This window comes from Gopherus evgoodei, chromosome 17 (genome assembly GCF_007399415.2).
Source record: "Gopherus evgoodei ecotype Sinaloan lineage chromosome 17, rGopEvg1_v1.p, whole genome shotgun sequence".
Taxonomy (NCBI): domain Eukaryota; kingdom Metazoa; phylum Chordata; order Testudines; family Testudinidae; genus Gopherus; species Gopherus evgoodei.
The window spans coordinates 6802412-6824506 of NC_044338.1; the positions used below are offsets into that span (position 1 = coordinate 6802412).

The 22095-nt window shown below is 40.3% G+C and overlaps 1 protein-coding gene across 5 annotated transcripts in view; it reads left to right on the top strand.

Annotated features, from left to right (window-relative positions):
- The first annotated feature begins 256 nt into the window (after nt 1-256).
- The window catches only part of USP32 (ubiquitin specific peptidase 32), a 143022-nt gene continuing 121183 nt past the window's right edge, over nt 257-22095 (top strand). For 4 of the 5 annotated variants that reach the window (XM_030536246.1, XM_030536249.1, XM_030536248.1 and 1 more), the window contains exon 1: nt 257-440. In XM_030536246.1, the coding sequence (XP_030392106.1) occupies nt 383-440 (58 nt within the window). In that variant the 5' untranslated portion in view covers nt 257-382. The remainder of the gene's footprint in view (nt 441-22095) is intronic. The other variant, XM_030536251.1, reaches the window with a different exon arrangement.

Below are 22095 nucleotides of genomic sequence, written 5' to 3' on the forward strand. Positions count from 1 at the left end.
CTCTCACCCAATGTGGCCCTGGCCCCTCCCCAATCCCCCTCTCCCGTGCGCCTCCCGCGCCCACCCCCTCACGGCTCCCCTACGGCGACCGAGCCCCCCAATCGAGGCGCTCTACGCACCACGTGACACAGGTCGTTCCAGCCCCGCCCCCGGGGAGTCCCCTGCGTGGCGTCAGCGCGCCGTGTCCGTTAGGGGCGCCGCCCGCTGCTGAACCACAACACTCCCCCGGCACGTGACCCGGGAGGGGGCGCCCCACGTGACTCGGCATGGAGGCGGCGGCGGAGACGGCGAGCGGCCCCCTCCTCCTGCTGCTCGGGAGTCGCTAGCGGCGCATCCCGGGCTCCGAGCCGGCCGGCCTGCGGAGGCCATGGACTGAGCCGCCATGGGCGCCAAGGAGTCCCGCATCGGCTTCCTCAGCTACGAGGAGGCCCTGCGGCGGGGTGAGTGAGGGGGCAGGTGGGGGAAACGGGCGGGCAGGGCAGGGCAGGGCAGGGCAGGCTGTGGGTGGAGAGGCTGTGGGTGAGGGAGGAGAGGACGGATGTAGACGATACCCTGGGGGGCTGTGACGGGAGGGGAGGGGGGGTGTAAACACCCTGAGGGGCTGTCACGGGGAGGGGAGGGGAGGGGGGTGTAAACACCCTGGGGGGCTGTCACGGGGAGGGGAGGGGGGGTGTAAACACCCTGAGGGGCTGTGACGGGAGGGGAGGGGGGGTGTAAACACCCTGGGGGGCTGTCACGGGAAGGGGAGGGGAGGGGGGGTGTAAACACCCTGGGGAGCTGTGACGGGAGGGGTAAGGGTAGGGTTGTAAACACCCTGGAGAGCTGTGACGGGAAGGGGAGGGGTGGAGGTGTAAACACCCTGGGGAGCTGTGACGGGAGGGGTAAGGGTGGGGGTGTAAACACCCTGGGGAGCTGTGACGGGAAGGGGAGGGGTGGGGGTGTAAACACCCTGGGGAGCTGTGACGGTGTGGGTGTAAACACCCTGGGGGGGCTGACATGGGGAAGTTCGTCGGGGACAGACATAAATATCTCTCTGGAGCTGTCAGTGTGGGTCTGGGTAAATGGCCCAAAGTGCCTTGACATTCCTGACACCAGCGTTATGGACCTCAGATACAGCGGCTCTTGTACCATGGCTGCTGCTTATTTTTCCTTTTTACAAGAGCTGAGCAGTAGCTGTTGTAAGACCCTCCTGTGTAGCTAGTTTCCTGCGTCTTTCTGCACCTACTTGTCAGTTTTAGCAGAAACATACAGTGGCCTTTGCCTCCCCTTTACTCTTCTGTGCAGGTTCTGCTGGTTTGGATCATGCACAGATTAGCTGTGTTTTGAGGTGCAAAGGGTCTAGACAGCTGCTGATGCTGCAAGGCCACTGTTCTTACGGCAGTCATCACCTCCTTTGCTTGTCACTTCTCAGCTCCCCCATCTACAGTATAAAATGTCATTAGGAAATTCTGCATTCTGATGTGATAGGAGCGGACTTGCTTTTCCTTTCATGGCATTGCCTGTCACTTCATAATTTTCACATATATATTATCCCCACACATATATTAGCACTATTGCTTGCTGCTATCCAGGATGGCGAGTGCAGTTTTCCATACCTCTTTCCTTCCTCCCACATTTACTTGCTGTTGTCCAGGGTGGGAGTGCACACACACTTATTTAGATTGGTGGGTAGAAGTGGCTTATATGCTTATGATATACATTGTTTTCATAATCTTTTTTTGGATCCCTTCTGGAAAGTATTGAAACAAACAGAGAAATGAAAGCATACTTGTTAAATGATGAATACAGCTAGCAGGTTTCTAAAACAATGAACTAACTACACCCTGTCATCTGCCTTTCTTGAGATTTTATTTCCAAGCCCAAGGGCAAAGAAGGAGAATAATTTTCAGTGCTAAATGCATTGCATTTATGGTCATTTTTATGTTACTTGTTATTGAGGAACTGTAGGCATCTCTTGGTGATGTAATATAAATAGGACATAGACGGTTCTAGGCAGTGCACCTGTTTGATATACACAAGACTGACGAAATTCACAGGCTTAGTCTAGTGTCAGAAACATATGGCTGCTTAGTTCTTTCCTTGCCATAACTCAGAGTAATATATAGTGATTGATCCTGCAGTTTCTGAAAGATTGTGGGTTGATTGAAGATGTATATGAAATATACGTATTTTTATTGTGAAAAGCATTTTTAAAGCTTTGAGGATTGCATTTTCTTACGGAAGCTATCCCAGATGGGTAAAGAGACATAAAACTGAGCAATATACCCTAAATGCTATGAAATAAGAAAAAGGAGTGAATGTATCGGAACTGGCTTTCAGTTCAGATTTAAATTTTCAGGATTTTGAAATCTGTTTAACTTCTGGTAAGAATATATTAAGTCCTTTTATAACTTCTGGTATTTAAATGGTGGGGGGAAGAATGACGAAGGTAACCTGCTTATATTCTGGAACAGACTGAATATGTAGTGCGACAGGAAGTGTTTGATTTTAGCTGTTTGGTGGAAGTCAAATTCACTTGGTCAAGTTGTTTGTGGAAACTTTACATATTTATAAAACATGTAATAATAATAATAATAATAATTTGATTTCTTAACCTTTATAATTAAATTGTGCAGTACCTTCAAAGACAGTCAGTTTTAAAAGTAAGTTTGTGAACTCAAGATTTCCTATTGTAAATTACATTTTCCTAGATTAACTTTTTAATGGTGAACTGAATTTAATCCTCTGCCACAGTGAGTTTTGAATGCAGTAATTCTTTTAGAGACTAGAAAGGTTGTTTTAGTAACTTTTGTTATAAATTGATGTTTTGCCAAACAACTATTTTGTTTATTTAACCAGAGAGTTTTCTGTATGTGCAAAACAGTCTAGTTATCAAAATATTGTTTGTTAAGGCTATCCTCCTCTAGATATTGTGTATCAGTACAGTGCTATTTCTGTAGGTACTGAACAGCAAGCAGTGATGATAAATTATAAGCACACAGACTTAAAAATAGTTAGAAGTTTATTTTTGTGTGGTTATAAGCAACCTTACAAAAATTTTATTCATCTATTAAGCAGTAATAAAGTATGTTTTCTTTTAAGTCACCTGCCATTTAGATTACACATCTCTTTCAACAGTCTGTTGTTCCACATAAAATGTACTGTGATTAAATAGTTTGCAAAGGCAGTAATTGCTCAGAAAGTACTTTATAGAAACTGTACTTGCAGTTTAAATAGTTAAAATGTGCCCAGTATTATTTTCTTCAGAGGATAACACAGTGCATGCATTTGGTTCTGTCAGACTGGAAAAATGAGGCGTATTTCAAAATAACAAAATTATCAATGGCAGGAGTTTCATTCCTTCCAGTACCGTGTTAAATATTGAGCAGAAAAAGGGAAAAGTCTGTTTCTGAGGTTGAGTATTTGGTAATTAAAACTTACCTTTTTTTTCATCCCCCAAGAATACAATTAAGGGCAGTCTGTCTAATGGCCCCTCAGCCACATGGTTGTCAGAATGTGAGGGTGAGGTGTGTGTTTGCTCCTGGATTTAGAGTGCTATCTGTGGTTTAAAGAGTATAAATCAGTGGTGGGCAACCTGTGGTCCACAGGCCCCACATGGCCCATCAGGGTAATCTGCTGGCAGGTCGCGAGACAGTTTATTTACATTGACTATCTGTAGGCACAGCCGCCCGCTGCTCCCAGTGGTTGCTGTTTGCTGTTCCTGGCCAGTTGGAGAGATGGGAAGTGGCGAGGGCTGGCTGCCGCTTCCCACAGCTTCCATTGGCCAGGAACAGCGAACTGCAGCCACTGGGAGGTGTGGGCGGCCGTGCTTGTGGATGGTCAATGTGAACAAATTGTCTCGCTGTCCATCGGTGCATTACCCTGACGGGTCGCAGATTACCCACCACTGGCATAAATCACTATCTTCAATATTTTCTTTAAGATTGTCTCCTGTTTTTACTAATACTGTTAAACTGTAATAATTCTTATGTGTAATCCAGTAGCATCCAGAGGACCCACTGTGCATGGTGCAAACCCATAAGCCTTGGTCTTGCTCTGGTCTCTGTATTGGTGGACTCTTTTGCCCACATAATATTCCTTTGAAGTCAATAGGGTTCTTTAGAAGTACTGTTTGTGTGCAGTTCAGTGCAGCATCTAGGTCAAGTGAGAGACAGTCCTGCTAATATAAGGAATGCTATATCCCAAACTGTGTATAAGGCTCTTTGTTATTCCATCAAAAAAGTGGTTTGAATGATCATTGATCTTATCAAGGACTAGTGTTTTCCCCCAGAGCTCTCCTAGGTGGTGGATCCATCATGCATTCATGCTTGCTTTTTACATATTTCCTCCCTTGAATCTCCCAAACTTTAAATTGGTTGTGATAAAATCCAGATAAGAAATGGAAGTTTTGTCCTTTACTCGTCCAGAGATTTCCCACTTTTGAACAAACCGTCTGTGAGATAATTTTAAGATTTTTCTTATGCTGCTAAAATCTTGGGAGTTCACAGTGGACCCCTGAGAACTGGACAAAATATGAAACTGCAAAAACCTGTATCTGTGCTTGTCCCATACACTAAACACACACACACAAAATAATTTCATTTTTCCTACTGTGTGCTGTATGTAATACTAAAGCAATCTGTGCAGTAAGGACTCTGCAGGAGAGAAATGGATAGATAACATCCATTATTATCCAGTTGATTTTAATTCCTTCATAAATGTGTTTCTTTATAACTACTTAGTGCATGCTGATTAACTTGTGGAAAATAATAGGAGGCGCTTAACTTAAATTTATTAATAAGTTGGGAAGTCGTGACAATAGAAGGCAAAACTGTTACTGTAAATATTGATTTTAAAAAAAAAAGAGAGAGAGAGCCAGAGCATGCTAAGTCCATTGCAGTTTACAGCTTCTATGCATTTTGAATATTCTGTCAGGTAACTTCACTCTCTCAGTAGAAATTTCAGTGACTAGTCGTGGATCTGTGTAATGTTGTTTAGGCAAGAAGGCCCAGTTTGTCTTTAATGTATTTGGGGGAGGCATAGACAACTTCAAAACAAACAAATGTCTTGTATGTTTTTCTTAAGATGAGATCCGGGGAATAGCAATGGCATCACAATGTGGTCAATGAGCGCACTGTTAGGAGAGATGAGCAGCTGTTGATAGGTTGTCTGTTTTCATTGTTTTTTATTGTTTGTGGACAAAGAATCTGTAGTCACAAAAAACAAAAAATGACATAGCCTTCCAAAAACTTATGTACAATTATAAATAGCTGCTGATACAGTTAGAGACAAATCCTCAGAAATTTGGACTATTGAAAAGCTCTGAAAAATAATCATAAATAAAGTGTTTTTAGAAATAAGTAAAAGTTTTCTATCCAGCTTGAAGAACAAGAGTACTAGTGGCACCTTAGAGACTAACAAATTTATTTCAGCATGAGCTTTTGTGAGCTGCAGCTCACGAAAGCTCATGCTGAAATAAATTTGTTAGTCTCTAAGGTGCCACAAGTACTCTTGTTCTTTTTGCGGATACAGACTAACACGGCTGCTACTCTGAAAACTAACCGGCTTGGGTATTTTCCAAGATGCTGTTATCTTGGTGCCAAACCCAGGGTATGGTGTAGGATTTTTATTCTCATTGTCTGAGATGGGATCTACCAGAATGTTCTGTTTTTTTTCCTCTCTCTCTTTTTTTTTTACTATTGGAGAGCAAAGCAAAATGTCCCTTCCCCACCCATATGTAGAGTGAAATGCTGTTGTCTTCACAGGAATCCTGATCCAGGAATAAAGGCAGTCAAGGATAGCAAGGTTAATGAGATGATTGTGGTACTAAAAATGTAAAATTAACCTACAGTTTATGTACATTTTGAAATATGAATACATTGTTTTTAGGTTACCACATGTCACAGTCAGACATCTAGGCTGCATATAAACTGATATCTTCATATCTCCAACCATTGCAGCTTTACTGGAAGTAGCACTGATGGAATGGGTGTTTAATGCCCAGTTCCTTTAGCTGGTAGGAGTAGAGGGGAACCCCTTCTGTGGTTGTAATCAGTGATGCATCTTATCTGCTCTGGGGGATTCACCGTCGGAATCTTATGGTGCGCTGTGATGCATGGGAAGACAAGCTCCTTGTAACTGTTCTGAAACTAAGAACCATCTAAAGTACTTTGCCATTGAGTAAGCCCTGCCTGGTCCAAGTACTGGTGGACAACACAAGAGCATTGGTTTATAATAGGCAAAGAGGTTCGCTAACTACTCTGGGGACTGGAGCCTGGTTTATTGGGTGCATCGCATGGCTTCCATTTGGCTGGCAAAGGAAATGTGCCCACAATCTAGGTTACAGGTTGTAGGACCAGCAGAAATATTCTCTACAACAGACTGCAGTGGACCTATTGAAGAAATGACATGTTACATCAGGAGATGTCTCTGCACTAAGCCGCAATGCAGAGTGCCTTTGATTTTTCTCTAGATCAAGACAAATTACAACAGGTACCAGTTAGACTAGAGAAAAGGGCTTCATACCTTTCCCCCCACTAATTTCAGTAGCCACCAGTCAGTCAAAACAGGTTCTGGTCATATTAGTTGTCTTTCTGAGGATCTTGACAATAGTATACATTTTCTCCTGGGGGTCTGATAGAAGGCTTTCTATTTTCAAGTAGTCGCCCAGACCTCTTTATTTTGTTCTGTATCCTAATCTGTAATTATTTATCATTGCTGCTTGCATCATAGGGCTTTGACTGAATTTAACCTGATTTGATAAATGTTGTACTGAGCCATGTTAAACATTGTATAGGGTGACATTCACTGAGGATCCTGGGGCTTTCTCTCATATGGGTGGGTGTGTGTGTGTGTGTGAGAGAGAGTGAGAGATAATGCATGGTTTCATAATGTTTCCCATCTATAACTCTAGAGAGTTGGTACCTGGTGTTCATAAACTCACATGGTACTACTTAACATTTGACAATTTATATTCTAGAGCTGATGCTTCTTTTTGGAAGGCAGCCTTTTTTAAAAAAGCAGCAGTTCAACACCCAGATAAGTTGCTTGAGGAGTCCTAATTAAACTGCCATAATGGAAATGTACAAAAACTGTTCTTCGAGAAGAGAGGTATCTAGCCTGCAACTGTAATTTGAGTGTATTGCCTTCGTGTATACACAATAACCACCTACCTCTTCCTCGTCCTTGGAGTTCTACTTCTCTACAACTCTAGGTTTTAGAGGAATGAATTAGATAGTAGGAACCAAATGTGCGTTTGTGTAGTCTTTGCACCAAATGCTTGGTGCTTTGAGGTGAATGGATGCTCAAACTACGGTAAGCGTTGAGTAACTTCTTTTGCATTAAGGGTGCATTTACCTTAGGACTCTTGCTTAGCACCTACAGAGTTCTTCCAGTGTTACATACTACCAGTAGTTCTAGACAAATTATGTGGAGGGCTTTAGCATAGACAAGATCTAAGAAGGCAAGTGCTTCATAAATGAGAAATTATTCTGTCTTAAAAAAAAAAAAGCAAGAGCATTTGCTTGTAATTGATTTGGTGAATGCAAGAGTCCTTACTGTTCAGAAGCATAAAATCAGTCTGTAAGTGAGCAACTTCATAATGTTAGATTTTATGTTGTCAGCATCTTGTTACTTGAGATTAAAATTGAAGAGGGTAAGCTATCTGCCAGAGGAACACATGGTTAAAAAAAGGAGCCATCAGTGATGGGCTGAACGTTAAAAAATATAAGCCGAAGAAATTCTATGTTGAGTGGCTGATCGTGTTAAATATTAGTGTAATCTAGAAGTAACTTTCAGATAACAGGAAAATATTTTGATTTTTTTTTAACACCATAGATTATGTCAACTGAACACTGAAAACATAATTTATTTTTCACAGTGTAGGCCATTTACTTGTTGTAGGTTACAGTTTTGATGCCTTTTAAACTCACCTGCAGCTTTCGCTATGAAAATAGGTTAATCACTTCTATTTCAAGTCAGTTTCACTTTCTGGTTATTCTGCACTAGCCCAACTGAAATCTTTAATAATATTTATATTCATCTTGTTTTCTTTACAACCTTGTCTTGACTAAGTTGATCTTTTGGGGCTTGAATCTACCTGACAGTGTTCTAGAGGAATAATTTAGAAGCTCTTGAGAATAGTCTGCATCATCAGTAATAAAAGGCTAATAGTTTAAAATAGAATTGCTGGAGAAGGGCAACTTGAGTCCTGCTGTACTTGACCCATTGGTTTTAAATCCTGTGGTATGTAACTATTCTTGTTACCTAACTACCTTTTTCTTTAAAAAAAAAGTATCTTTTTAAAATAATAAGTGGAGTAAGGAATCCAAGATAAGAAGATAGAAAAAGGAAATGGTCTAAGCATCAGATTTGGGAACTCCTGGACTCTTTGTGGTCACAGGTTAGACCAGGGTTTGGCAACGTCTGGCACGTGGCTCGCCAGGGTAAGCACCCTGGCTGGCCGGGCCAGTTTGTTTACCTGCTGCGTTGGCAGATTTGGCAGACTGTGGCTCCCACTGGCCATGGTTCGCCGTCCCAGGCCAATGGGGGTGGTGGGAAGCAGCAGCCAGCACATCTCTCGCCGGGGATGGCGAACTGCGGCCAGTGGGAGATGCCTCAGCCAAAACCTGCCGACGCGGCTGGTAAACAAACTGGCCCGGCCCACCAGGGTGCTTACCCTGGCGAGTCGCGTGCCAGAGGTTGCCAAGCCTTGGGTTAGACTCCCTGAAGGGTTGGCTGAGACTGTTAACCTGCTGAGGTTGTATATGCAGTTTGTGTGTAGATCTTTCTGATGAGCTCTCAGAAATGAAGTTCTATCTGATCTCTGAAAAAGTAGTTTTCCCTAATGTTCTGAGCAATATTTCCCTTCCTCACTGTTGTTCAACGTGCTGTTTTGTTTGTCCACTTGGATACTACCTCAGAGGTGGCTTCATTTGAGTATTTGGTGGTACTATTCCTGGATATACTTGGCAAAAACACTAAGATCTTTTTGGGGAAAAAAAGACACTTCCTGTCTTAAACAGGCAACTACTTTAATACATCCTTACCTGATAGTTTAATTGTGGTGTGCATACTTCCTTCTGGAACTATTTTTGCCTTTTTATCTGAATAACACTGAGTGGTTCAGTGTGCAGTGATGTGCATTCTGCAGCACAAAACAATCTGTTAATTAAGCTAAATCATAAGCTTTGCTCAGGTGAGCTCTGAACTGAGCTGCCTCAGAAACTGAGGCCTGGTCTACACTACGCGTTTAAACCGATTTTTAGCAGCATTAAACCGATTTAATGGCGCACCCGTCCACACTATGAGGCCCTTTATATCGATATAAAGGGCTCTTTAAATCGGTTTCTGTACTCCTCCCCAATGAGAGGAGTAGCGCTAAAATCGGTATTACCATATCGGATTAGGGTTAATGTGGCCGCAAATCGACGGTATCGGCTTCCGGGCGGCATCCCACAGTGCACCACTGTGACTGCTCTGGACAGCAAACTGAACTTGGATGCAGTGGCCAGGTAAACAGGAAAAGCCCCGCGAACTTTTGAATTACATTTCCTGTTTGCCCAGCGTGGAGCTCTGATCAGCACGGGTGGCGATGCAGTCCCAAATCCAAAAAGAACTCCAGCATGGACCGTACAGGAGATACTGGATCTGATCGCTGTTTGGGAAGACAAATCTGTTCTATCAGAGCTCCGTTACAGAAGACAAAATGCCAAAGTGCTACACAGTGCTGCGTGACAAGTGTAATGGAAAGCCAAAGAATCAAATGGACGCTCATGGAGGGAGGGAGGGGTACCGAGGACTCCAGCTATCCCACAGTCCACAGCAGTCTCCGAAAAGTATTTGCATTCTTGGCTGAGCTCCCAGTGCCTATAGGTTCAAACACATTGTCCGGCGTGGTTCAGGGAATAGCTCGTCAGTTTACTCTCTCCCCCCACCCCGTGAAAGAAAAGGGAAAAAAATTGTTTCTTGACTTTTTTCAGTGTCACCCTATGTCTACTGAATGCTGGTGGTAGACGCGATGCCGCATCAGTGAAGAGCAGTATCAGCTCTTCTCCCCTCCCCGGTGGCAGACGGTACAATATAACTGCTATCCGTCGTCACCATCAGCCCGTGAGTGCTCCTCGCTGGCCTCAGGTGAGGCTGGCTGGGGGCGCCTGGGTAAAAATAAGAGTGATTCCTGGTCATTCCCAGTAGATGATACAGAACGGCTGGTAACCGTCCTCATCATAGCAACTGAGGGCTGAGCTCCATCAGCCCCCTTCCTTTCCTGTGTAAAGAAAAGATTCTGTACTGCCTGGACTATCGTAGTAGCGGGATGCTGGGCTCCTCTCCTCCGCACCGCTTAATATCCTGCCTGGACAGTCATAGCAGCGGGAGGCTGCCTCCCCCTCATTTTATCTCACTAACAAGTCACTGTTTCTTATTCCTGCATTCTTTATAATTTCATGACACAAATGGGGGGGACACTGCCATGGTAGCCCAGGAAGGTTGGGGAGGAGGGAAGCAATGGGTGGGGTTGTTGCAGGGGCACCCCCCGTGAATGGCATGCAGCTCATCATTTCTGTGGGATCTCACATGGAGCAGCAGTGCTCTCTGAGACACTGGTTCTCTAGTATACTTGCCCCAAATTCTAGGCAGGACTGATTCTATTTTTAGATACCATAAAGGAGGGATTGACTCAGGGAGTCATTCCCATTTTTGCCTTTGCACCTCCAGCCGACCTCAGCCAGGGGCACCCATGATAGCAGCAGACGGTACAGAATGATAGATAGCTGTCATCTTATTGCCAATTTATAATGGCAGCAGACAGTACAGAACGACTGATAACCGTCTCTGCTATCATGCAAAAGCAAAGGAATGCTGCTGTGTAGCGCTGCAGTAACGCCTCTGTCAGCGGCATCCAGTACACACATGGTGACAGTGAGGAGGAAAAAAAAAAAAAAGGCTGAACGGGCTCCATGGTTGCCGTGCTATGGCATCTGCCAGGGCAATCCAGGGAAAAAGGGTGCGAAATGATTGTCTGCCGTTGCTTTCACGGAGGAAGGAATGAGTGACAACATTTATCCAGAACCACCTGCGACAATGATTTTTGCCCCATCAGACACTGGGATCTCAACCCAGAATTCCAAGGGGTGGGGGAAACTGCAGGAACTATGGGATAGCTACGGAATAGCTACCCACAGTGCAATGCTCCGGAAATCAACGCTAGCCTCGGAACATGGACTTACACCGCCGAATGAATGTGCTTAGTGTGGCCGCATGCACTCTACTTTATACAATCTGTTTTACAAAACCGGTTTATGTAAAATCGGACTAATCCCATAGTGTAGATGTACCCTGAATTATGTTTGAGTTACATAAAGAGTCAGCCTTCTAGATGTAGATTGAGAAATTGGGAGGAAAGCCATGGAACCTGCTTACCTGGCTTTGTAATAAAAGCTGTATATATTTCCAGAGCTGCTTAGTAGAATCTTATCTTTTGTTTCCTCTGTAATAAAAAGAGAGGTTTCCTAGCTTATGTTCAAGAGTAGAAAAGAAACCTTTGGAGTTTGAGTTCTAAATAACGTTCTTAAATGCAAGTCAGTCTATCTTTTAAAATAAGTTAATTGTTAATTCACTATACTATTACTGTAAGAAACATGAAAGAAAAGGTGAGTAAGTTAATATCTTTCATCGGACCATCTTTTGTTGGTGAGAAAGACAAGCTTTCGAGCTTACACAGAGCTCTTCAGGTTTGGTCTGAATAGCCATGTGATAGCTGCAATACTGAAGAACTACAAAAAACATCCTTTACATTTAATTTTCATATGAAAAGGAAATTTACATAATGAAACAATGAAGCCATCTAGTAAAATGAGAGAAATCTATTAATGCAGGGTTCTGCCTCAGATTTTGAAAGGGTCTAATTCGCAAAACTGTTAATACTGTGTTATTTCTAGCAGTTAGTGGTAGTCTAAAAATATCCTACTCAAATAGTGGCAAAATAAGCATTACCTTTTTGTGTTTCATTCAGCAACATCTTGCTTTGTTAGTTGAACTTTTTTTTCTTAAGCTTTGGTCTTTTTTATTTTAGTTGCATAACACACAGTATTTAAATAACCCTGTTCTTTTTATCTTATGAATCTTAACATCACCAGGAGACAGAGAGGTTAGTTACGAGCCCCTCTTTACCCTTCCTATGCCCATTTCCCCTATCTGTAAAGGCTTGTCTACCTGAAAAAGTAGCATCATCTTGCACATCTATTTAAAAGCTGATTTAAGTTAAACGAAGTTTCTGCATGGAGAAAAGGCTTAAGTGGTTTGCCCAAAGCCACAGAGTTTGAATTAAAAATGTAGTTTGTTCCTGTGCTCAGACCATTAGATAACATCCTTCATAGTGTCTGGAAAAAATGGCTGTTCCCTACTGAGGGTGAAGTTTTCTCTGGAACTGGAAGGTTTTTGCATACCTTGTAATAGGAAAAGAAGAAATATTGCCTCAAATATCCCAGATGTGTTACAGGCAGGGCAGGTGTCTACTCTGTGCATGGACAAATAAGGACACGAGTGAAGATTTACTGTAGAAATTGTAGACAGCTATTTTCACAACATGTTCATGAGTAGGACAGCTTTATTTGTTTTATAAATTTACCTCAAGGGATTTAAGCCCCTCACTTCACAAACCTCATGCTCTACCTCACTTATTTTATCGGGGGCACATGGTAAGCCTCTGCACTGATGCAAAATGTGTGCGGAAGTGACTCATGCCAAGTGGTTGATGCAAGGGCAAAGAAGACAAACCTCTGTCTTGCAATAGTATTTGTAGGCTGTGCTGACTAGTGGACATCCCAGTGAAGAAAGCTGAATTGTGAACCAGTGATAGTTGAAAAAGAGGCCAATGGGATAGTCACTTGCCCAACAGAAAGGCCAAACTGAAGTTTTCCCGACCTCAGATCTTTCCAGCTATCTTAATCCTAATCTGGGTGCAGGATCTTCTAGGATTATTAGCAGCAATTTCTCTTTAACCTCAAAACATAATTCATTTTTCCATCTGATCAGTAATCTCTTGTCAGTTTTACTTTATGTATTATGGTGAAAAGTAGTGTAATTCACCATGATGATTAAGATACAAAGTCACACCTCTGAGAAGAATTTGCTTCTAGCTATGAACTTGCTAGAAAAGAAATAAAAAAATAATACTTTGCAAGGTTCACCATGACATTTACTTTGAAAATAATTATTCACAACTGGAAAACAATAGCTTCCCTTTTATGCCCTAATCCTTTGAAACTGTTTCATCCACCCTTTAGGAAAAAAAGGTGGGAAAAACCAGTAGAATGGAGAACTTTATTCTTGAAGTTCAAGTAGTGATGCTGCTGTAATTTTGTATGGTGCTTTACAGAGATTGTAAATCTTCAGGTTGCAGGCTGTCTTTTCAATCTAAATCATAGATGGAGGGAAGGGTAGGGAAAGGAGAGATGAGGATTCAAACAAATAAAAATCTGTTCAGTACTGGAGAGAATTGCACTCTGTATAAAAATGTATTCTTGAGCTGTTAAAAACTGAATACAGACTCAGAAGAGCTTGAGTTGTTTCTCACACCAAGCCCACATCCAGACTACCCCGCCGTATCGGCGTGCTAAAATCGATTGCTCGGGGATCGATATATCGCGTCTAGTCTAGACACGATATATCGATCCCCGAGCACACTTACATCGATTCCGGAACTCCATCAACCCGAACGGAGTTCCGGAATCGACACGGAGAGCCGTGGACATCGATCCCGCGCCGTCTGGACGGGTGATTAATTCGATCTTAGATATCTAAGATCGATTTTCCTCCCCTAGTCTGGACGAGGCCCAAGAGTTTCACTTTTTACCCTTATTGTGGGTTTTCTAGTAGTTAGTTGGTGGCCTTTAAATTTTTTTTAATGCATTTTAGATGAACATCCAGTGTTTCATGTTTTTCTTTCTGGATTATTTATCTACTAAAGTACATGGGTATCTGAATTGTAAATGAGTTTCACGAGCAGTCATGACTGGATAGTTGAACTGGTAGATCTCTTTTAGCTCCAGTGGTGTTTAGACTTTGTTCAGATTAAGGCTACTCTGACAATGCACCATGAGCCTTCAGGCAATACCTAATTAGGTATTGCAAAAGACCTACCTCTTTGGTGCTATAGAAATAATTTAACAGCCACTGAAAGGCTTGATGTAGTTGAATCTATGGAAATTGCCAGGAATGAGCATGGTTATCTTGCTAATTTTGGAAATACCAAGGATTGTGAAGCACTGAAACACTGGCTAAGATAACTTGGAAAAATAAACAAAAAAATGTAATGTTGGACTGATGAGCGAATTTGAGCTGTGGCGATGGAATGAAAATGCAGGGATGATTCTATACATAAGATTTTGTTATGGCAGCATCAGCATGAGCGTGCATAAATTGTATCAGCACTTCCTCTGAAAATTCCTGCTTGTAGTAGTTTGTATGTCAGGGATGTATTTGAATAAAAACTTATTCCAGACTGAAAATTGACCAGGTGTGATCAGGATACCCTTTATCAAATGTTAAGAAAAAAAATGTGATGGGACTACTTAATTTCTTAGAGTGATATTTTTTTAAAACTAAAATTTGTGGATTTGGGTGCATTTTTTTCAGTTTGTATAAATGAAATAGGATTGTTTTGGGGGGGAAATAATTGTCAAGCTGTTGGTGCATTATGAGAGTCACTATACCCTACTTGATGAAGTTTGTTCTAATAAAAGGAGTACTTGTGGCAACTTAGAGACTAACAAATTTATTTGAGCATAAGCTTTCATGAGCTAAAACCCACTTCATTGGATGCATGCAATGGAAAATACAATAGGAAGATATATGCCCACAGAGAACACGAAACAACCGGTGTTACTATACACACTATAACGAGAGTGATCAGTTAAGGTGAGCTATTACCAGAAGAAGAGGAAAAAAAACTAAAAAAAAAAGGTACTCCTGTTCTTTTTGCTGATACAGACTAACTCGGCTGCTACTCTGAAACCTTTGTTTCTAATGTGTTTTATGGTAATTTGTACGAAGAATGGTGGCGGCTGGGGCGGGGAATTGCATAATGGGGGCTAATTGCCTTTGGTATTTCATGGTAACTTCCTGCAGACTGTGACAAGGGATCTTGATCTTTTTTTCTCTTCTGTTCTAGAGAGAATGGTAATTAATAGCTTATCTACTTCATTCCCCTATCCTATATGTTGTGCTGGGTGAAGTGTTGTTATTTCCCTGATTTTCTCATGTTTCAAGCGTGGTCATGTTAAGGCACTTTAACTATTGATAAAATTATTTATTATCATACTGTTAAAAAGACAGTGCTCGAAAAATAGTGATTTGGGGAGTGCTCCCCAAATCACTATTTTTCTGTTTTAGTGTAATTTGTATCAGCTTTATTGTAAAATCTTCCTCGCCTTTCCTGATTCAGATGCTTGCTTAGTGACTTGAGTCACTTTTGTTGTATTAATGTCAGACACTTGGAAGAAAACAGATGTTCTTTCTGACTTGTATTAAGGATTCAAGGGAAGGAATTGTTTGCCTCATTCATGACATTAATAGATGATGTTTTCCTGAAGGATTTGAGGTTTTTCCTCTAGATATGAGAAATTTATATTTTGATAATAAAAAGGCACGTTTTGAGGTTAATCTTGAGTGATACTCACATTTTGCTGTATTCCACAATGGAATAATATTTAAAATATTATGGCTTTCAAATGTTAACTCTCACAACAGGAAGTGCAACAGCAAAAATAGATTTTAGGAATACTTATTTGTTTATCAGTTTTTATCCTGTTCAGTTCAACTCTTGCTTTTTTTAATCAGAGGCCATTTGCAGAATTTCACTACCTGATCTCTCAATTGATTTTACAATTTGTAATTTAATTTCCTCATCCTCACTCTGAATCTGTCTAATAGTGTTAAAAACCTTGCAGATTTGGTTCTGGGTATCATAACTTTTAATCTAACAAGCTTGAGTTATGAAATCTATCTTCAGTGTAAAATGGATTTTCTTTCAGCATTTCCATTTGAGATTGAGATTGTCTTCAGGTTATATAGAGGGGTGTATGTGAAGCAAGGCTGAGGGCAGAAGGGAATCCTAAATTTTCCATCAGTGGTAGGTGTTGATAAAATGTTTGTGCACAATCTACAGTAGCACATCCATCTTACAAGTAAATTACATGCATTTCTCCTCACTTATAAAATAAAAAAAATTAGTTAGCTCTAAATTGGACTCTATTCCTTCATTCTTCTTCTTCTTCTTGTTTTTTTTTTATCCCTCTAATGTTTCTAATCACCATAGTATCCAGGCACATATTAAGTGTGTAGGTGTATATTTTAAGTTGCATTTTGCTAACAGTTGTCTCTCTGGTCTCACATTTGCATATGTTATTGGTCAAAGGTGAACCAGCAGTCACAGCTTTTGCTTTCTTTGCTGTTGCTTTAATATGCATTTTATTTCAGTAACAGGTGGATAGAACATTGACATATCAAGTATTTCCAGTCTCAGTGGACAAGGGCTTTTGCTAGATGTCTGGAATGTTTGGCAGTAAAGCAGTTAAAGTTTCCGTGATAGTAATTAGGTGTTACAGTAACACTTAAGTAAAAGGAATAAAAGAAGATTCACACTTTCTGGGTGCTGCTGTTGTGATCTGGCTGCAGGCTCACCAAACCAACAGTGCATCTACTTATTCTCAGAATGTGCATCACAGCCATAGGCTGAGAGAGTCTTATTTTAAAACGAAATTGTGAATTCCAAGAAATGCAGCAAAATACATGGGAAGATCTGACTCATCAACTACAATAGAAGTCAAGAACTGTTCAGAATATGGTTTGAATATTTTAGGCAAACAAGGGTTGTATATAGTCATTTTGACCCTCATCTACATTGGCCAATGTATGTTAGAACTTTTCCCAGGTAGGAACCTAGGCTGAAGTTTATTTTCCTTCTGATGGCCATTCTTCTGGCATGATTTGGCCCTGTCCATAATAGCCGAACCATTCCGGTTAGATCCCTGTTTGGCTGTAGCAAAATAAGCTCAGTTCTTAACCTTTGCCGTAAGGCTACTGTAGACTATTCCTAAAATCAGTATCTTCAGAAGATGTAGATTAATTTTAACTCTGAAGTTTATCCTATATGAGATAGGAGGGAAGTGGTCAAAGTTGAAAATTTTAAGGCATGATACCATTTTTCAGTGTAGCTGTATTAAGAATCCTTCTGAATACAGGTAGATTTTCCCTGATTCTAAAATGGAACCTATACGTAACGTGTGGTACAGCTTGTGTTGTGTTGTAACTGGGCCCCCCCAATATGGTTACATTTGGAGTATAGGCAAGACATTAAACTTACAGTGGGATAATGTCCAGTGTATTTCTAGTCTCTGAATTTCCTAGTAGTGAATTCTTTATTTGTGACTAGTATTTAATTCAGAGCTTAGCTTTTACTGGTTTGGATGTAGTTCTTATTTACATGTATATTCTCTTCCTTTGGGTTAATCCACATAATTCCTGGGTAAACACTATTTAATGTAAGATTATATTTTAATAAATGGTAGCTATCTGATTATATTTCCTGGAGGTAATAAAATAGAAGCCATTTTCAGCTGCTCTTCTGAATCATGACTGAACCTACTGTGTTTTGTTCTTTTCTGATAATACCTAATTGCAATAGATACGCACTGCAAGCACAGTAGACAAAGTGTCAGTTCAGAAGAGCAGGGATTTGTATTGAATTTAAGTTGGATGAAACATCCTCACGATAGAGTAGAAAGAAGTATTCAAATTTTCCTTCCGGAGTATGCTAAAAGAATTACATAGAGCACACTGTATGCCATAGAGGCAAAAGGCAGTGTGGATGGAAGGAAAAAGTATGGGAGAGCAGGATGTAGAAACTCATGATAGGAAAAAATGAAAAGATGTGGTGGTTTATCTTGGATAAGCATCCCAAAATGTGTCTGTCTTCACTCTTGTCTCACATCTTGATTTGGAGTTCCTTTTCTTACAGTCCCGACCTTGTTGTGTGGAGGTTCTCTCTGTTTTCTGGTGGCACCAGTGGTTCGTGGAGGAGCTTTCTGTTCAGCTTACCGATAACAATGTCTGGAGGAGATGGTTCCTTGTCTTGAGACCGGAAGCCAAAAAGTCTTTGGTCAAGAGAACTGGGAGTATATCTCAATACCTATAAGGGCTAGACATGGCTAAGGCAAGGCACTGGAAAGCAGTTAACACTTTTCAGTCTTAGAAGATCCCAAGATCTCACACTTGAAAATGGAAGCATTACATATGGGAAAAGCAATTACAGATCCCTTTGAGGCTTATACAGTTGGTCTCCTAGGGGTATAAACTTAGGCTTTTTTAATTCCTAAGGATATAAAATAGGGTCAATATTTTTTTTTTTAGATTCTCAGACTGTGGGAGGATTATATGCACTATTGAGGCTATAGTGTACTAATTCCAGTCCAAACTAGTATTATGATGGAGACTTCTGCAGAGGTCACAGTGATCAGCTTTGCTTGAAGCACTGTGACCCAAATGGCAGTGTGATTGCTTGTACCCTGTTGGGGGTCCTTTTAGAGGTGGACAAACAGCCTAAAAATACTTAACATTCCTTTTGAAGATGCTAGCTATGAGGAGTAAAGTGTGTTGAAGATTAAGTGCCACATGAAGTACTCATTTTATAGAAAATGAGGAAATCCTATTGTAATAAACAAATCTTCCTCTCCTGTCTTCACATGTGATATTAAACCCTTGATGTGCACTATGCTGGGGCTAATGGAACCAAGAAAACCCTTTCACTGACACCTGGGGTGTTTCAAGAAAAAGATTTGTTAAAAGAAAATACTGTACCAATGTATACTATAACAGTATCAAAACTATGCTATTCTCATTCCTAAATTCCTGTTAACTACTGTTTGTGGTAACTATGTGATAAGAATATCTGAGTTAGTTCAAATTGAGATGCCCCATGCAGTTTGAATGATGTCATTGTTGGTAGACTGGTCGTGAACCCCTTCCATTACTTTAGTAAGTGTCACACTACAGTGGTGCCGCTGTAACACTTCTAGTATAGACATGCCTTTAGATTTAAGTACTGTCCTATAGTGTTTCACTCAAATACACCTCTCCGCCGATATAACACGTCCTGATATAACACGAATTTGGATATAACACGGGAAAGCAATGCTCTGGGGGTGGGGGGAGTTGCACGCTCCGGTGGATCAAAGCAAGTTCAATATAATGCGGTTTCACCTATAACACGATAAGATTTTTTGGCTCCCGAGGACAGCATTATATTGAGGTGAGAACCTAGTAGTCAGCTGTACCAAGTCTCTTTCCATTGAGGCACAGTGCAATGTAAAAAGCAAATAGTAGAAGTGGTAAAATTAAGATTTTAAAAATATTTGTTATAATCAATTTACAATCAATAATTCTTTTTTAAAAAAAAAGCCTAGTAGAGAATAATTTTTTTTTTTAAAAATACAAAGTAAATTTGCTGTCAAAGGCATGTGCACCCACTTAAGTGGGCTTGCATGGATGTGACTGAGCCAAAGTGGGTCCATGCTTTTTGATCTGACATTCATTAGAACTTCCACTAGTTCAAAAAGAAAAGTGCCTCCTGAACAGCAGTGGATTCATCTTAAAGCATTTCAAAGTAAGGCAAGAAATGGCAAGAGTCCTGGAAGAAAAAGAGAAGAGTTTCTAAAATGTTAGGACAACTTTGTATAATTTTTCAAAATCTGCTTAGCTCTGTTTGGTAGTAAGAATGGCTGACTTCTGATTTTAGTTAGACATTTATTTTAATGTCTAAAGAAAATACTGTTCACATCTAGAGATCATTTAAATAGTTCTGATACTGCAGAGTGTGCAATTGAAGATTATCTGTTGCTTGAAGATGAAATCCTATAAGTAGTTTGTTTTTCATATGGTATTTATGCTCCAATCCTGCAAGCATTTGCACATGGTTAACATGAAGCATCTGACTAGTCTGATTGACTTTAAGTACATGAGTAGTTGCATTAAAATTACACACAGGTTCATGTTCACAGGGATGGGGTCTTAGGCTGTGAACTCCTCAGGGCAGGGACCTTGTCTTTATATGTCTGTTCAAAATAAGCTTAAGCAGGATGAGAAGAAAAACAGTAAAATTTAAATTTCATTCTGCAACTTAAATTTTTTCCCTATGACATTAAATATTATATCTAGCATCTTGTTACCTGACATCAGGTTCTTGACTAGAAGTAGCTTGATTATTTATTTATTTATTTATTTATTTTTTTAAATTTTGGAGGTGTTTAGTACCTGTAACTCCCATTGCTAGATGTGGGATTTGTGGGTGACCGTGCCCTCTAACAATCATGCTACATCTAGCAACCTACAGTTGAATTCTTGACCTACACCTACTGGTGATTGATGGCCTTTCCCTTTAAAAAAAAACAAACCAAAAAACAGACAAAACCTAGACTCCATAGTAAGAAATCTGGGGGATCACTTGAGATTTTCTCACTTATTTTACAATATAATTACTCTGGGAAATATTTAAAAATTATAGAGCTAGGTATTTAGAAATTTAAAAACTTTTAGAATCATAAGTCTGTACAAGTTGCTTTAGATTTAAATTATGCTGTTGAACTAGATATACTCCCAACGTTTGGATTGACTGAAGCTATATTATAACCACTGTATTTTACAGTAGAATTTTTAGCAGAGATTGTGCCGTTTCAGTTAATTTTAATTTAACTCCAAAGGACTGGAGATAAGGCATTCCCTGCAGAGAGCTGGAAAAGGGATGCAGTGCTAATCTTTCGTTAAACGGTCTTCTATATTATAGCAAACCTGCCAGCAAGAAAACAGTTTTAGGATGGCTTTCCTTAATAGAATTGTGTGTGACTTAGCCTTTTATAGCAAGAACATTTTATTTCAGTGTAATTTAGAAATAATCTTCCTTTTTTATAAGATATTACTTTGGATTCAGCTATGTTTGAGAGAGCTGTAATTTTATATCAGGTACAATATCTGAATATAAATAATCCTGTACTTACTTGAATTACAACTTTATAATGTGACATGTAAAGAACTGCATTTGTAGTTCCAAATTAGCAATAATGTGAGTTCCATTGCAAAACACTGAAATTTCGTCCTACTTCATTGGACAAGTGATAATATATTGCTATGTTGGCTAACCTGAGTTTTGTCTTAGGTGTATGACACTAGATTTTTTTTTTGTGTGTGTGCTGAATGGTTCTTCTACTGTCAGATTATGAACACATTAACAATATTCTTGAAAAAATATTATCTATAAACAGCAGGCTGTGTGTACATGTGTGTAAAATAGCTCATAGATGTATTATTGAGAGAATATTTTTGGTATTTTTGAAAGCTAATTTGCTGTATTTAAGAATGTACATTTCAGAAAGCAAACAGTTCAACTCAAGTTCATTGTATAAACGTTCATGAATCTCAGTCAGTATTAATCTGAAGCAGGTCACTCACTACCTTCGTGTGTCTACCCTGAGGAGATGAGTGAGCTAGTTACTATGGTCTAGTAATATTGCATTGCTTGACAGAGGCCTATATTATTGTATACATTTCTTTCATGGCTGTAAGTTTCAAGATCTCCCCAGTAAAATTAATCTCTGAACAAGTGACAACTCTCTGTAGCAGACAGTAAAGATACTGTCCCATTTATTATAAGCTCATCACATTAATTTATCTACAAATATGGGTACAATCCTGCTTAGTTAAAACCAAACTCATTTCTGCTTTTCATTCCACATAACAAATAGCAGGCACATGTCAGTACTATGGGGAAACTCTGCATGGAGGCCTGAGACTTAAATAATAAGGGATTGTGTATGTCAGAATTCATTAAAGGTGAACACAAGTTTGTAATAACTTAAAATTAGAATAAATTAGAATAACTTGAACAGGTTTTGAATCAATATTGAGGTCTATCTCCTACCCTTCCAAGGATCTGACTTTAAGTCTGGGTTGCCGTTGTGTGCAGGTTGTACAAGCTATTGAGATGGGTTGTTCTGCTCTGTTTCTGGCTTCCATCTGGCAGACGATACGGTGCTGTCGAATAATACAGCATTACATAATGAATGC